Source organism: Oryx dammah, unplaced genomic scaffold, assembly GCF_014754425.2.
Source record: "Oryx dammah isolate SB20612 unplaced genomic scaffold, SCBI_Odam_1.1 HiC_scaffold_13, whole genome shotgun sequence".
Classification (NCBI taxonomy): Eukaryota; Metazoa; Chordata; class Mammalia; order Artiodactyla; family Bovidae; genus Oryx; species Oryx dammah.
This window is the reverse complement of record NW_024070197.1, coordinates 10,051,730-10,069,007: the sequence shown is the minus strand read 5'-3', so window position 1 is coordinate 10,069,007 and position 17,278 is coordinate 10,051,730. Positions and strand designations below refer to the sequence as shown.

The window sequence follows — 17,278 nt, the reverse complement described above, 5'->3', positions numbered from 1 at the left end:
TCAGCACGTCACAGTCCCCCCGACAGTGAGACCTGAGGGAACTCAGGGTAGAAACAGAATGCCTGCCACCAAGCAGTCAGCTGCTACAGCCGCCCTTCTCTCCAGCGGTGCACCCAGAGACCAGAGATGGACAAAAGAATAAGACACTGACCCTAGATAGCTAAGGAGCATAGCAAAGGAATGATTTCAGGGAGCAGACTCTTGCATCTTACCATACACAGAAAAGGGCTAAATTCCTTAACTTGAGGTATTTGGGTTTTTTTGACAGTCATCTCTGGTTTTTGGCTTCCCAGGTGGGTCGGCTCAGTAGGAAAGAATCTGCCTGCCAGTGCAGGAGAGGCGGGAGGCTTGGGTTCGATCCCTGGGTCAGGAAGATCCCCTGGAGAAGGAAGTGGCAACCCACTCCAGTATTCGTGCCTGGGAAATCCCGTGGACGGAGGAGCCTGGCAGGCTACAGTCTATGGGGTCACAAAGAGTTGGACATGACTGAGCACACACAAACTGTTTTTTAACTTTTATTTTTATTTATTTATTTGACTGTGCTGGGTCTTATTTGTGGCACACAGGACTTTCAACCTTCATTGAGGCATGCAGGATCTAGTTCTCTGATCAGGGATGCAATCCAGGGCCCCCACACTGAGAGCGCAGAGTCTTAGCCACTGGACCACCATATTTCACAGTAATCTCCTGATGTTTTGACTACCTAGTTTTCATTGCAAAAATTCCTATATATCTTGGCTCCCCCACTCTTTGCTTCTTTGAAGCATCTCTCATTATATGAGATGCCACGTCTTTGGCTTAAGTCCTCAGTTTTGTCCACCAAATAAAGCATAATTCTGAGTTTTTTGGGTTTTTTTTTTAAGCGACAGCTACTTACCCTTTCTTGATCATTCCCACAGGATTCAAATCTAAGATAAAAATCTGGCCTAGGTCTTCATTTGGGACCTGGCAACTAGAATCAGGAATTCTTCCTGATGTGATCAGCCCTGGCCAACAGAAGATCCAGGGAAGCAAAGAAGTTTTTGACTGTAAGTCTCTCTCTTGCGCACACACACACACATAATACAATTACAAATAACAAAAGATAAACCATCTGACAAAAGTGACTTAAATGGCTTTTTGTTCTTTTTTTTTTTTTTAAACAAAACAATCCAGAAATCAGAGGCTTCCCAGTTGGAGGAGCCAGGATCTTTCTTTGTGCTCTGTTATATTCAGAGTAGGCCTGACACTCTTGGCCATGAAATGGCTGCAGCAGCTCCAAGCATCACACTTGTAACTAAGTCAAAACAGAGGAAAGAAAAGCAGACGTAGCCCTTCTGGAATGTTTAATTTAGGAAGGACAACTTTCCCAGAGGCCTCCAGGCAAATTTCCTCTTGTATCCCCTTGGCCCGTGACCTTCCCTTGAACAACCATTGAAAAAGAGAAAGAGGTGGGTGTGGCAATGGTTACCTGCTATCTCAATAGATCAGAATCCTGGTACCAAAGCTGATAGCTGCTGGACAGGCCACAATCAGAGTCTACCCAATAGTCCCACAGGGTCTCCCCAGGATCAGAGCTCAGGTGGCATACCCCAGATTATATACTGATCAGATAACAGAAGAAAGTTAGAATCCAGAATCCAGATCTGTAGCCAGTTAAGGGCAGCTCTGAGTATAGAAAGACCCTTTCCAGGTCAAATTGGAAGCCAGGACAAGGGTCCAGGCAGGAGACAAGATCTGAGCTGAAGCCAAGAAGACAGAGTCTGGGGAAAGAGGACAGGGCTGGGGACTCAGAGGCTTTGTGGGGAATACAGTGCAGAGGGGTCTGGCAGAGTGACTGGAGTGTACAGTGGGGCTGTCCTGCAAGATGGGGAGGTGAGTCCCATCTTAGTGAGGGAAGATGCTAAGCTCAATTTGTGACAAGTGGAAAAATCTCCCCATCTGAGAAACCACCAGGACTTGGAGGGTTTGGATTGCTGGGCCCTTGAAAATGAAATGGGTTGAACATGTGGGTTCCTGGTTAAGATGCTAGAGCCGCTGAATTGCTTCATTGAAGATGAAACTTAATGTCTTGTTCTTTGGCATTTTATTTCAAAATCGCAGCTAGGGAAAAAAAAAACCAAACAAACAAACAAAAAAAACTGCAGCACCGGGAGATCCGGCCTGAAAACGGAGATGCTGATTTGGGGTCAAAGTATATACCTGACCCACAACACGGAGCAGCGGGGAGTACGGGTCCCCAAGGCCTGAGTGGCGGGGCTAGGGGCCAAGACGCCTGGGTCAGGCCCTTATGGCTTTGGGAGTGTAACATGGGGGCACCGGAGATCCAGGCGTCCCGGCTCCCCCGTCTTTTACTTCATATTGCACTTCAGGTGAGTCATTGGTACGGAGGTGATGGTCCAACAGGGGCTGGATGCTACACGTCGGTGGTCCGTGGAGTGGTCCAGCGAAGCCCAGAGCATTACACCGGGAGCATCCATTCATGGGCTTTTGATCCGTACTATAGAATAACACAGGCAGAGGTGAGAGGAAACCACACTACAACTCCCAGCAGGCCCTGGGGCATCCTAGCCTGAGTGCCGGCAAAGTTACGCCCCAGGGCCTCATGGGAAATGTAGTCCACTTCCCAGAAGCCCACCGAACGTGGCAAAGGTGGCGCAGAGGCCCAAAGGAGTTGTAGTTCTGCGAAGAGGAGTTGTGAGGCCCTGACGGCTCGGGGGAAAAGTTCTTCAGCTGAGAAAACCTGGATAGGCAGGAGGTGTAGTTCTCGGTCCGGATACTCTGGAATTTACAGAAGCTCACAGAAAAGGAGCTCCAGTTCCAGTGCCAGGAAAGGCAAGATAGCTCCGTTCAGACGTATGAAAGTACCTCCACGGGCTTATGATAGGAAACGTTCTTAGTCACCCGGGGCGTCCCTGGTGGCTCAGAGGTTAAAGCATCTGCCTGCAAGGCAGGAGACCGGGGTTCAATCCCTGGGTCGGGAAGATCCCCTGGAGAAGGAAATGGCAACCCACTCCAGTACTCTTGCCTGGAGAATCCCATGGACGGAGGAGCCTGGTAGGTTACAGTCCATGGGGTCGCAAAGAGTCGGACACGACTGAGCGACTTCACTTTCACTTTCACCTTCACTTAGGCCACAGATTCGGGTCAGAGTGCAGAGGCTGGTAGGAGCAAGATTTCTCAAGCCAGCGGAATAGCCCTGGGCGCCTGGGGATCCCCGGGACTCGGAACTCAGCAGCCAGAAGGTTGGCTTCGGGTCCCGGAGGCTCATGGGAAGGGAATTTCTCAAGCCAGGGCTCCCGAGGCTCACAGAGAAGCACCATTTAGTCCCAAGAAGTGTTCTAGGCCACAGGGCCTTGAGGAAAGCAAACTCAATCGGAGGCCCAGAGGCCGATGGAAGGAGCCATTTTCAGCTGGTGGGACTATGGCAGGCGATGGGGGTGGGGGATGGGAAGCCTCAGTTCAGAGCCTCTGGGTTGTGAACTTCTCTTGGGCAACCAAGCATCCAGCCCAGCTCCCAGCAGGTGCACCTCACCTGGATCGCCTTCAGTTCCTTGTGGAAGCGGAGGATAAGCTGGGGCCCGTTTTCCATGGTGGGAATGTGGAAATGCTGGGGAAGAAAGGGTGGTAAGGACGGGCCCCCACCCATTTCTTCTCCCTCACGGTCCAAGCTGGCCCTTCCTCACCTTGCCTTGGTACAGGATTTGGTGCACGGGGCAGACTTGGCAAGCGGTGCCTGAACCGAAGACTTCTTGGACCCGGCCGTCCTCCAGCGCCCGCAGGAACTCCTTCATGGTGATCTTACGCTCTACCACTCGGAATTCACCCTGTGGGGCGAGACACAAATAACCTCTGAGCCCGGGGGGCTGCCCTGCTGCTCCCTCCGTGTGGATGGTGAAAAAGAGACATGCCATTGTGCCCAGCCCCCTCTACCACCCCCAGTACTCCAGTTCTGCAACACAGCAGTACCCCATCACTCTGGCCACCCGAAGACAGCATGCTCTCACCCAGGTCCGGGCCAGGTCCAGCAGACTCTGTCGGACTACCCCAGGTAGGATGATGCCATCCAGTGGGGGGGTCACCAGTTCCAGCGCTGGGTCAGGTGGAAGAGAAGGGGGAGGGGGCGTGTTACCTCACATCATCCCATCCTCTTAGGAGCCACCCCACTCACAGCCAAGCCCCAAGACCTGCAGCCACTAAGAATTTCTGCTCCCGCCCACTTCCACCCGGCCTGGGGTTGGTCATGGGTGGGCTCACCCCCATCCTCATAGGTCCAGAAGATGAAGATGTTCATGGTGCCCACCTCGGTGAGCTCGTGATCAGGCCCATACAGCCAGAGGACCTGCTCGCAGCCCTTCTTTTGTGCCTCCTGCTGCACTAACACGGTGGGCCCATAATTCCTGGTGGACAGCAACATGGTGGAACAGGTCAAGGGACCCCCAGCCTTCCCCCGACATGGCCCGATGTGAGTCTTTCCAGACCAGCACTCATCCTGCTCCTGCCCCACTCACAAACAGCTGTGAGGTCCTTCAAAACCACCTGTGACGTCTCCCCCTCTGAGAGGCTTACTGAACCTCCAGGCTGGGTTTCAAACCTCCTTTGGGCTCTCACGATCAACTGGCCACCTTGATGCTTTCCCGTTTTACCCTGATTTAACACACTGTCTCTCACCTAGAGCTGACCTCGCTCTCCATCTGCTCACAAGCCTCCCAGGGCTCCCCACTGCCTCTGGGATAAGATCCCAGCCCTTCGGTCCAGTATTCAGGGCTGGGCCTGGTCTGGGACTACCTGTTAAGCCTTTTGCAAAAGCCAGACTTATTTTTCTTCTCTGACAACTTCGGTGACTCTGCCCCTCCCTGATGCCTCCACTGGTGTGTTCCCAGGATTTGAAAGTGACCCATTCCAGTATTCTTGCCTAGAGAATTCCATGGACGGAGGAGCCTGACAAGCCACAGTCCATGGGGTGGTGAAGAGTCAGACATGACTGAGTGACTCACATACACACCACTTTTGTATCTAAGAAACCACCTCCACCCTACCCATCGGACCTCCTTTGTGAAGACTTTCCCACGTTCTGGTCATCTCCATCAGAGCATGTGCTGCCCTGGATACCGGGGATCCCACCAGCCTGGGAGCCCCTGGAGGGCAGGGCCCAGATCAGACTCATCTGTGTCCCCATCTTCACCCAGTTCAGTTCAGTTCAGTTGCTCAGTCATGTCCGATTCTTTGTAACCCCATGGACTGCACCACGCCAGGCCTCCCTGTCCATCACCAACTCCTGGAGTTTACTCAAACTCATGTCCATTGAGTCGGTGATGCCATCCAACCATCTCATCCTCTGTCGTCCCCTTCTCCTCCTGCCCCCCATCCCTCCCAGCATCAGGGTCTTTTCAAATGAGTCAGCTCCTCACATGAGGTGGCCAAAGAACTGAAGTTTCAGCTTCAACATCAGTCCTTCCAAGGAACACTCAGGACTGATCTCCTTTAGAATGGACTGGTTGAATCTCCTTGCAGTCCAAGGGACTCTCAAGAGTCTTCTCCAGCACCACAGTTCAAAAGCATCAATTCTTTGGCACTCAGCTTTCTTTATAGTCCAACTCTCACATCCATACATGAACACTGGAAAAACCATAGCCTTGACTAGACCGACCTTTGTTGGCAAAGTAATGTCTCTGCTTTTTAATATGCTGTCTAGGCTGGTCATAAGTTTTCTTCCAAAGAGTAAGCATCTTTTAATTTCATGGCTGCAATCACCATCTGCAGTGATTTTGGAGCCCCCCAAAATAAAGTCTGCCAATGTTTCCCCATCTATTTGCCATGAAGTGATGGAACCAGATGACATGATCTTAGTTTTCTGAATGTTGAACTTTAAGCCAACTTTTTCACTCTCCTCTTTCATTTTCATCAAGAGGCTCTTTAGTTCTTTGCTTTCTGCCATAAGGGTGGTGTCATCTGCATATCTGAAGTTATTGATATTTCTCCTGGCAATTTTGATTCCAGCTTGTGCTTCTTCCAGCCCAGCATTTCTCATGATGTACTCTGCATAGAAGTTAAATAAGCAGGGTGACCATATACAGCCTTGTCGTACTCCTTTTCCTATTTGGAACCAGTCTGTTGTTCCCTGTCCAGTTCTGTTGCTTCCTGACCTGCATATAGATTTCTCAAGAGGCAGGTCAGGTGGTCTGGTATTCCCATCTTGTTCAGAATTTTCCACAGCTTATTGTGATCCACATAGTCAAAGGCTTTGGCATAGCCAATAAAGAAGGAATAGATGTTTTTCTGAAACTCTCCTGCTTTTTAGATGATCCAGCAGATGTTGGCAATTTGATCTCTCGTTCCTCTGCTTTTTCTAAAACCAGCTTGATCATCGAGAAGTTCACGTTGGCCCTCAGGAAACCTCAACGAGATGTTTTGAAAGGACCTGAATGAACTCCCAGCTGGGGCCACACTTGCTGTCCCAACACACCCTGAGCCCGCCCTCTGCCTTATCCCCATTCTAACCCTCCTTGCCCTGCTGAGCCGAGGCTCCTGGCAAGACAGATAAATTCACAGGAAGTCCACAGGCAGGGTGGTGGATGCCAGAGCCCCTGGGTACTATAGGAGCTGAGGGAGGTTGGGTTTTCAGGGGAGGCTACCTGGAGGAGAGACCAGTGAGCTAAGTGTAAATTCATTTCTAGAGACTTCCCTGGGAACCAATCTGAGTCTCTCCACTGGCCATCCAAAAACACACCCGGTGTCTCTGACGCCCAGTGCCTCAGACCCAAAGGGTGGGCAAGGGACTACTTACCCTCCCAGCTTGTAGTTGCCGACCCCACCCACCCAGGCCCGGATGAATGATGGATCTGCCAGGAGGGAGACAGGTTTCAAGGCATCTCCAGGGAAGTAGGCGCCCACCGGGCTGAGAATCACGAACAGGAGGGCTCGAGTAGGGTGGCCGACACCTAGGGAGGGCTGCGATGGGCGGAAGGGGGCATCAGGGACCCAGGAGTCCAGGCCCCCAGCCCCTTCCCTGACCCATGCCTGGGTCCCCGGCCCTTCTACTTCAGGAAGGCAACCCGCCCCCCAAGTGTGGCTCCGCAGCCCCCGGAGCCGGCCCACCTCGTTCCCGATCAACACGGGCCGCACGTAGAGGCTAGTGCCTGTGCTGCCAGGGACCCAGTCCTGGTCCACTTCCACCAGCCGGCGGATGCACTCCAGCAACTCAATTTTGTCGAAACTCTGGGTGGGATGAAGATGAGTCAGGGGACCCTCACGACCCTGGCCCCCATCCATACCCCCCTGCCCCACCCTCCTCGGGCGGCCGGGGGCCCCTCACCGGCAGGCAGAGGCGGAGGGCCGAGCGCAGCATCCGTTCCATGTTGAGCCAAGGTCGGAAGAGGCGCACGCGCTGGTCCCCGCCTTTGAACGCCTTCATGCCTTCAAAGAGCTGCAGGGACAGGCAGGGCGGGAGGTCAGGGTTCAGGGAGACAGCTCACCCAGCCAGAGAGAGACACAGGCTGATACACAGGGATACTGACATAGAAAAATACAGCAAGCAGGGAAGAGATTAACCCACTGAGCACACAGAGGAGGAGAGGAAAGATCCAGACAGACCAGGAGAGGAGACAGCAAAGGACAGAAGCCAGAGAAAGCAGAACAGAGAGACCCAGAGCAAGGAGCATGCTTTGCTTAAACCCTTTCCATGTTACTGGGACCATTTCTCAGGAATGATGACATGGAAGTTATCTGTTTATTTATTTGGCCACACCACATGCTTTGTGGGATCTTAGTTCCCCAACTTGGGATTGAACCCAGGACATTCGGCAGTGAGAGCTCAAAGTCTTAACTACTGGACCACCAGGGAACTCCCAGAAGTTATCTTTTTAAATAGGCTTTTTGTGTTTGAGAGAAATACTTTAATAGCCATGGATGAAATCATACAGTGTTCACCCAGATGGCCAATAGGGAAAAGATACTCAATATTGCTAATTATTAGAAAAGTGCAAATCAAAACTACAGAGAGGTACCACTTCATAGGTCAATATGGCCATCAATCAAATGTCTACAAATAACCAATGCTGGAGAAGGTGTAGAGAAAGGGACCCCTCCTACACTGTCGGTGGGAATATAAATTGGTGCAACCATTATGAAATACAGTATGGAGGTTCCTAAAAAAAAAAATTAAAAATAGAGTTGCTGTATGATTCAACAACCCCACTTGTGGGCATATATCAGACAGAACTAATTCAAAAAGATGCCTGCACCCCTGTGTTCATAGCAGTGCTATTTATAATAACCAAGATATGGAAGCAATTTTAATGTTCATCAACAAATACATAAATAAAGATATCACTAAAGAACCACCCCCCTACTCCCACTAAGCCCAGGTAAGTTCTTGGTGAATAGTAGGTTTCTATTGACTGGATGAATGAATAAATGAATAAAGAATGCAAAATAAAAATAATTGGAGTATTTTGGGAAAAAATGTAAAAATAAGGGCAAGAGGTAAGAGTGGGAAGCTGCCTTATCACATATGAAAACAGATTATAAATCTACACTTGAAGGGACATTGACAAATGAACTGACAGGTCAAACAATGCAAGAGACTAGAAAGTGGATTATCGTATAACTGAATCACTTTGCTGTATACCTGAAACCACCACAATACTGTAACCCAACGGTATTTCAGTAAAAATTGTAAAAAAAAAAAAAAAAATCCATGATCCATTCAGCTAAATGGTGCTGAACAACCAAATATCCATTTCGGGCCGGGGGGGGAGGGGGGAGGAATTAAGTTGCATCCCTACATCATACCGGAGAAGGCAATGGCACCCCACTCCAGTACTCTTGCCTGGAAAATCCCATGGACAGAGGAGCCTGGTAGGCTGCAGTCCATGGGGTTGCAAAGAGTCAGACACGACCGAGCGACTTCACTTTTACTTTTCACTTTCATGAACTGGAATAGGAAATGGCAACCCACTCCAGTGTTCTTGCCTGGAGAATCCAGGGACGGGGGAGCCTGATGGGCTGCTGTCTATGGGGTCGCACAGAGTCGGACACGACTGAAGTGACTTAGCAGCAGCAGCAGCAGCTTCCTCATACCTCACATCAGGAAAAATTTTCAGGTTTAAATGAAATTTCTTCCATAAGCAATAAAGGAAAACACAAAAGGACCGTTTTATATTTTGAATTGGGGCTGGTGTTCTAAATATGACAAATCACAGGAATCAAAAAGAAAAGACTGCATAAAAATAAAAATAAACAAGCTGGGTAGAAACTTTCAACTCACATCACAAATGACTTATCTTTAATACACAAAGTACTCCTACAAATAAATACAGAAACCCACTCTAATAGAAAAATCAGCCAAGAAAATGGACAGTTCACAGGAAGGAACTAAAAATGGCTCTTCCATTGTGAAAAGATGGTCAACTCCATTCATAATCGAGAGGAAAAGGCAAATTAAAATTACCTTGAAGTACCTTTAAAAACACTTAGGAGGTTACAAGACATCTAAAAGTTCCACAAGGGTCATCCAGGGTACAGGGAAAACAGGCCTGGCTGGTAAGTGTGGAAATTGACACAGCTCTGTAACAACATCTGTTACAGAAGATATTGATGACTCAACATCTGTCAGCAATTACAAGCACATACACCCTTTGAGCCAACAATTCCAGAAATTGAAAGGAGAGACACATTTGCTCTTACAGGAAGTGAAGTGTTTGCAGTTTATTGCAGTGCTGTTTATAATAGCACAAGCCTGGGAACAACCTAAGTGTCCAGGAACAGGTGATCGCCTAAAGGAGGCATTTTTAGGATGGAATACTACACAGCAGCAGAAAAGGAGGACAAAGCTCTTCAAGGGCCGCCCAAGAATCTCTAGGCTACATTAAAAGAAGGAAAAACGAAAGTGTTCATCACTCGGTCGTGTCCAACTCTGTGACCCCATGGACTGTGTAGCCTACCAGCCTCCTCTGTCCATGGGATTCTCCAGGCAAGAATACTGGAGTGAGTTGCCATTTTCTCCTCCAGGGGATCTTCCCAACCCAGGGATCGAACCCACATCTCTTGTGTCTCCTGCATTGGCAGGTGGATGCTTTATCACTGTGCCACCTGGGGAGCGCTATGTAAGAGCTATCATGAAAGACATGTTTTTTGGATGCTCAACCTCTTCATCTTCACTCACTCTACTAAAGAAAAAGTACTGGGTCCCCAAAAGTACTTTTGCCCTCCAAAAGTACTGTTGGAGGACATCGTGTCATGCTGGGCTGAAAGGAGAGCCAAATAAATGGTGATCTCCAAAAGCCACCTTCCTGGGGGCGGGGGGGACTCTGTAGACATGTCTTGACCATCCGTCCTTTGTATCTGTTCCCCACGCTGGGTCTCCTCTGCACAGAACTGATCCATTCGAATCAAATGTCCAGAGTAGGTGGGAAGAAAAACCATCAAAATTCTGAAAAGAAAAGAAAGAGAAAAAAAAAAAAGGCGGGCGGTGGGAGGGTGGGGGGGTGAGGAACATGCCTAACGTTGGAGAACGACTCTGTAAGGGACAAAAATCAGTCAAAGTGCCAGCCAGCTACTAGAACTGCAGTGTGTCCCTCCAAAATTTGGCAACAAGTAAAGCTTCTTTGGAAAAGACTTTGCTTTCAGCCATAGCTTGAAGCTGGTAACTGGGTCAAATGTCTCCTGCGTCTCTCTCCTCGTGGGCCCTCACCAAGTCCCACAACGCCAATCCTCCCTCCTCCTCCTATGTCCCCATACCAGCACGGTCCCGTGGTCTACACGGTCACCCGGCTAAACCCCTGGGCACAGTACTCAGCCCTCCCTGCCCTTCTCTAGCCCCGCTGGTCAATCCCTGGTATCCCTGAATCTCTCTGCCCCATCCCCTCCTGGCGATCCTCCTGGCTCTGACCTCAGCTCATCCTTCACATGGCCTAAGAAAGGTCTTACTCTACCTGCTGTATGCCTGCTCAGAGCCCTCGGGGCTCCCAGTGCCCTTGGCAAGGTGCCAGCTTCTCTGGGGTTCTGATGACATCCTCAGCTTCCCTGTAGTCTCCAACCCCACGCTTCCCTCCCAAATATACCAGGCTCTTCTTTGGACTGTGTCTTTATACTGATGTCACCTCTCCCTCTAAGAGCCTCAGCTCCCCTCTTTGCCAGGAAAGACCCCACTTTCAGTCGAATCAGAGGTAGGATGGGAGTTCCTCTTCTGGCCTCCCATAATACCTCAGCTGCCTCCATCAGAGTCCAGATCCCCCTGGGTGGGCACCAAAGCGTGGGGGTTTTCAAGTGAAGGAACTGGGTCTGCTCATCTCTGGGGAGCCGGCATCACCCAGCATGGGACTTGGAACATGACAAGCCTCAGAAAAATGGATGAGGAGAGCGTAGAAATGAGAAACACACATAAAGCAAACCCAGGGAGGTGGACCCAGCATGAGACCCAGCAAGATGGAAGAGACGCAGGGAGAGACAGGGGAGGGAGGGCCATCGCCCTGCCACCTGAAGGGAGTAGTGCAGAGCGGAGCAGGCCGGGTGCAGCGTGAGGTTCTGGAAGGGCTGGATTCGAGGCTGGCCCCAGCCCTTCTCCTGGCTCCATTCCACCATCAGCATGTGGTCGGTGAATGTCTTCCCAAACAGCAGGGGCTGGCTGGGGTCAGGCTTCTTATGAGGCTCCTGTGTCATTTCCAGCTGCAGGTCAGCAGCCTGAGAAAAGACAGGCGTCCTGGAGTCTGACCACAGCTTCCAATCTGAAAGACTACAACTTCCAGGAAGCCCTGGGGCTGAGAACCAGAGAGAAGAGGGATCTGTAGTCCCAGAGGCTTCTGGGACATGCAGTTTCATCTCTTTCCCACGGCCTGACGGCAAGCAATTAGGCTAACCCATTGCCACCCACCTTCACCTTCGGACTCTAGATCTTTTGGAGATGCCTAAAGCTAGCTCCCAGTCCTTGCCCTCAGACCCACTGGTCCAGGCCCCCAGCCCCCTCTTCCTTGAGATCCAAACCCTAATCCCCACTGTCACCTTGAAGCTGGATGAGGCATATCTTCTGGGACCACACAGAAACCAAGGAACAGGGAGAAATCTGGGGATCCAAATCTGAGGGTGGGGACAGAAGTAAGAAAGGTGATGAGACCAGGAGACAGAGAGAGCAGGGGGTCCTGGCACCCATCTTTTCCACAACCTGCACTCGGGATATTCCTCAGGCATGCTCGGTCCCTGGCCCAGTGCTTCCAGACAGACCACACGGCCCTGGCCAGGTCCCTTCCCCTGTCCTGATCAGCATGGAGCAGGAGGTCCCCAAGGAGGCCAAGTCCGCTCCCTGCCCCCACAAGTGCCATCTCAATAAAGAGCTGAATTGGCTCCCATCCCTTCCTCCAAGCTGGGGCAAAGTCAAATACAGGCGCCTCCTACCCCAGGGAACTTTGGCCCCAGCCCTGATCAGACAGAGGACGACAAGAGAAGGTGTGCAGGTAAGTGAAGGCCTCCCCGGGGAACTCAAATCCTGAAAAGAGCTACAAAAGTGGAGGGCCCATAGGTCACGCTCCCCCAGGACCCAGGACCCAGGGGCCCAGCCCTTGCTATTACAGACCCCGGATTCCAGGCCCCCACCTCAGGATCCAGACCCCCAGCCCCCTCCACCCTCAGACCCAGAATTGCAAGTCCTTCTCTTTGGGGGCATTAGATCACCTGGGCTCAGCTTACTTGAGGCCCCAGTCCCACACCCTGGACACCAGCAATTCCAATTCCCTATGGTTCCCAGGGCTGTAGGGAACTGAGGGGCAGCCACATACCCTTGGGGACCACCCCAGTCATCAAGAGACATTGCTCAGATGAACGCTTCCCCTGTGGTCCGGCCCAAGGCCAGCGGGGGAGAGAAGGTCTGTCTGTGTCTAGCAGGATGGCCTCTCCCCCACAGTCTCTGACCTCGTGATACCTCTTTCCTCAGCCTGGTGGGAAGGCAGCTGTGATGAGGTTTGGCCGACAACAGCCTAGCCTGCTCCTGCCCTGTGAGCTGAGGGAACTGAGAACAGAAGTGAATGGCCGAAGTCACTGGCCAGTAGGTGAGTCATGGGGAGACGGGGGCTGTGGGTTTGGAATGTCCCAAAGTCTAGGCCATGAGGTCTGAGGAGTGGTCCTGGATGTTATGAGTGCCGGAGAGCTCCTGGGATGATCGGAGTGTGGGTCCTGGGCATGGCCTCTAGGTGGCGCTCTGTGGCTTGCCCAAGCCAGGGGCTGGTTACTGGCCAGGAGGGGGACAAGACACCCTGGCACAGAGATAACACCAACTGGCAGGGCGGTGGCAGGCAGCAGGTGGACAGGAAAGCAGCCTTCAGAGGAAGGCAGAAAGGAAAAGAGTAGAGAAGAAGAAGAATGAGAAAAAATAAGAGACAAGGAAGTAAAAGACAAGGACATTAAGGAAGAGGAATCCAAGGCCAAGAGAAGTCAGATTAGATATGATCATAGAGGGGCTCAGCAATAAAGAATCTGCCTGTCAATACAGGAGACCTGGGTTCAGTCCCTGAGGCGAGAAGATCCCCCGGAGAAGAGAATGGCAACCCATTCCAGTATTCTTGCCTGGAGAATCCCATCGACAGAGGAGCCTGGCCGGCTACAGTCCAGGGGGTTAAAAAGAATCAGACACGACTGAGCAACTAACACTTCACTTTCATACAGAGAGAGGGGAAAATCCCCTGGAGGAGGAAATGGCAACCCACTCCAGTATTCTTGCCTGGGACATCCCTTGGACAGACAAGCCTGGCAGGTTACAGTCCATGGGGTTGCAAGAGTTGGACACAACTTAGTGACTAAACCAGCACCACCACCACCACCACCATATATATAGAGAGACTGAAACAAGGCACACGAAGGAGGGAAGTTCAGGCATGGCAAAGCCTGGAGAAATCAAGAAAAAAAAAATACTGAAGGCAAGATGAACTGAAGCCATAAGAAAGAGAGAACAGGAGAAAGGAGAGTAATAGATCAAGACCCAATGTTGGGGGACAGCACAAAGTGAAAGGGAGGCCTAGGAAACGAGGAGAGACTAGCAGAGACAGGGCGATGGCAACACCTGGAGAGAAGCTGCCTCAGCGATGCTTGGAGACACAAGTATCCAGGACAGAGGGGAGGAGCAGGAAGACACACCCACAAGGCAGAGAAGAGGCGCCAGGCACTGTTTCCAGGAGATTATAAATCTGTACTGGCTACAGAGACACTGTCACACTGGGAGAAGCTGCCTTCATCCTCCCAGGATATTTTTCTGGGGGCAGGGGTCTCACTCCTCCTCAGGGAAGGTGCTCCACCACCTGTTACCCCAAACTATTGGGGGATTGGGCCCCAAGGAGATCTCAGATGAGCGTTGAGCTTTTGGGAAAGTAGTTGTAAAAAGCTCTGGGGCTGAATTAGGAAATGAGAAATAGTTGGAGTTGGGGTAGGGTATGCACAGAGCAGGGCTCTATAATATGATGCAATCTCCACTGACCCCAGCACTCACAGCCCAAGGGTGTCCTACCACCATGGCCCAGGAGTGTCTTCATAAAGTCAAGATTGTCCCAGGCACAGCCCAGGCTGGTCTCCGTCTCAACTCAGAAAGGAAACATCTGTCCTGCTATCCATCAAGCTAAGAGTCCCATATAAAGTCAGGTACAAAGTTAACAGGAACCATTTTCCCCAACGTTAAGAAGCAGCTGTCAAGGGTTATAAAGACTCCCTTCTTCGAGTTGTTATTGTTTCCTTCCTCACTGAGAAACCCTGTTCTCTCAAATCACAGGCTCTCCGAAGCTCTGCCTGTTGACCTGTATCAGTAAGAATGGAGGGTCCCACTCTCAGCAGGAGAATCTCTGTAGCTGACAATGAGGTATTAACTCTGTTTTCAACCCTGGTGCAGAGTTTCAGATAAGGGGTTTCCGGGACACAACATTCTACCTCTATCTTTAGTGCCAAGAAAATAGGGCCTTGGGTCCTAGTCCCAGTCCAGACCTGAAACTGAACTCTGCCTTCATCCTGCTCCCACTTAGCTAGATGGTCTGGGAATCTTATTCTGGCGCCCCCAAAGGCTCTCTTCCTTCCTAATCCATCCCGTCACCCCAGTCCCATGCTTCTCCCATTGCCGTCTCCTCTTCTATATATCCATCCCTAGAAGTCCCATCTGGGTCCCCCTTCCCACCGATTACTTCTCTCCCTTCATCCCCGTTAAAGCCTCGTGCTCCTTTCTAAGGGGCCCCCTCCTCCTTGGCTCCCTGCAGCGGAACCTGAGTGCGGGAGTACCTGCGCCCCACCGGATGGGCCACCGGCGAGTGGTCCACCCGGAAGTGCGCCTCCCCTAAGAGCTCCCCAGACCCCGGCACTGGGCCGCGAACCCACCTGCCTCAATGCCGCTGCAGCCATGGTCTGTGTGGCTGGTATCTGTGCCCTCCCAGGGAGCGGCCCGGGATAAAGACGTTCCGGCCCCGCCCCGCTCACGCCTCCTCCTGTGGGATGGTTTGTCAGCCTAGCACCCCAGGCGGGCCTGGCCTTCCCAGTTGCAGGGCGCCCGCGGGGAGCAGGGCCCTACAGCAGAGCGCATGCGCCAGACCCCGCGAGCAGAAGGGAGTAACTTGAAACACATCCTCCTTCCAGCCCCGACGCCTGAGTGTGCATTCAGCGGTTTTCAGAAATGCATTTTAATAGGTACAGTACCGTGGTCGAGAGCTAAAGGGAAAAGAAGGGAGGGGTGGGGAGCAGAAATCTTCACATATCGCAATTCTTGGTGAAAAGAATTAAGGTCGGTGGGCACAGATGTTATGTAAAAGTACACTTTTGAAGGGAAAGGACCCCGAAGAGGGTGGCAGATAGGGATGAAGGGGGAGCTTGACTCTGTCCGGATACTTCCCTGTTTGAATATAGGTTTCCTTTCCAACGAGAAGATATACGTGTACTCTTTGTAACTTTTTAAAGAGATAAACACACAGGATTCACCACGCCTCCTTCCAGCCCTTTTCAACAGGGACGCCTGAAATTGTTCGGTTCCCTAGTTCATCAATGAGCTTCAGTGAGCAGCCTCTAGGCAGGACTCCCTGGTTACGCCCCTTCTAGGCTGTCTCCCCAGTTTCATGACCCCCAGAGGCAGACAGTCGACTACAGTCCCTCCTGAGTGCGTGCATACTCAGTTGCTTCATTTGTGTACGACTGTGTCCATGGGATTTTCCTGGCAAGAATACTTGAGTGGGTTGCCATGCCCTCCTCCTTCCCGACTCAGCAGGGATCGAACCCGCTTCTCCTGCATTGCAGGCGGATTATTTACCCACTGAGCCACTTGGGAAGCCCTGCAGCCCCTCAGGAACTCTCTAATCGCTAGCAATTCAAACCTGTTTCAGTGTTCCCTATATCGTGCCCCGAGGTCACCGTGCGCATCCCCCTCCCCCCCAAAAAATCTTCCGTGGTCAAAGTTCCCCCATCTCCTGCATCCAGGTTACTGTGACACCAAACTATTGTTCCTGTTGTATCCTCAAACTCCGCTCCTGAGGCACTGTGTCTGCGTAATTCTACTCTGAGATATTTTGTTCCAAATTCTGGTACCCCAGTACGAAAAGCCACAGGCCCGGGCAGTCAAATTCTGAGTCCTTCCCCGCAGGGTGTCTCCTTGTTTTCCTTCCCACCTGCCCAGTCCTCCTCCCCTACCACCTAGGCTGGAGCCGCAAGGGTGCGGCGCCCAGGCGGCTCCCCGCCTCCGCCGCGGCCAATCAGGGGTTGCCGCACACACCCCCGCCTCGGCCAATCCCGCAGCAGCAATGCAGCCCCACCTCCGCACCCGGGGGACTTACCCCTGATAGGGCCCCTCGCCCTATCTGGGGGGGGCGGCCAGACTCCGCTCCCTCCGAGCCGGGGAGTCCACACCGCCTAGTGCCCTCCTCCTCAAACCCTGGAGTCCAGATCCCAGCTCTTTCTACTGACCCGGGAGTGTCAACCCCCTAGCTTCCCCTTCCCTCATTATTTAGCCTCCTACTCCGCTGCAAGCGAGGTCAAAGCTCCTTTTCCCTAAGGGTCTAGAATAAAGTGGAGGCCTGTTTGCTTAACCCCCTCCATTATCTTCTAATTAGAGCTTAATTGACTCTCCCTTGCGGGCCTTTTTAATTAGCTCGCCGGTGAAGCCGACCTGGAATACTTTTCCCAGGAGCCCTGGGCTGCAGTCTCCTACCGCAAGGCCTGCCGGGAGTCGTAGTCCCTCGGGTCTAAGCCACGCGTGGGAATGCGTGGGAGCTGGATGGGGCGCGGGCGGGGGACCCGGTCCTGGCATGGTAGGACTCGTAAAGGGCTGGAAATAAATGCAATGATGCCCTCCTCC

The 17,278-nt window shown here is 51.9% G+C and overlaps 1 protein-coding gene and 1 long non-coding RNA gene across 7 annotated transcripts; one reads left to right on the top strand and one right to left on the bottom strand.

The window, feature by feature from the left end:
• Positions 1-850: 850 nt before the first annotated feature.
• On the bottom strand, positions 851-15,501 carry BCAT2 (branched chain amino acid transaminase 2). 6 transcript variants are annotated; one of them, XM_040252338.1, is made up of 12 exons: positions 15,319-15,478; positions 11,980-12,054; positions 11,458-11,661; positions 10,268-10,411; positions 7,295-7,405; positions 7,078-7,197; positions 6,767-6,930; positions 4,237-4,379; positions 3,987-4,072; positions 3,666-3,806; positions 3,515-3,589; positions 851-2,479 (listed from the first exon to the last, which is right to left on the bottom strand). In XM_040252338.1, exons 1-12 carry the CDS (start codon positions 15,340-15,342, stop codon positions 2,441-2,443), a joined length of 1,326 nt encoding a protein of 441 aa, XP_040108272.1. In that variant the 5' UTR covers positions 15,343-15,478; the 3' UTR covers positions 851-2,440. The 6 variants fall into 6 exon arrangements, with proteins under 6 accessions (XP_040108272.1, XP_040108274.1, XP_040108273.1 ...); XM_040252340.1 differs by lacking the exon at positions 10,268-10,411 and having other exon boundaries at positions 15,319-15,501; XM_040252339.1 differs by lacking the exon at positions 11,980-12,054 and having other exon boundaries at positions 15,319-15,479.
• LOC120872172 lies at positions 12,772-17,277 on the top strand. The gene is made up of 3 exons (XR_005723197.1): positions 12,772-13,019; positions 14,726-14,812; positions 17,036-17,277. It is a non-coding gene; the product is annotated as an uncharacterized LOC120872172 (long non-coding RNA).
• Position 17,278: the final 1 nt, after the last annotated feature.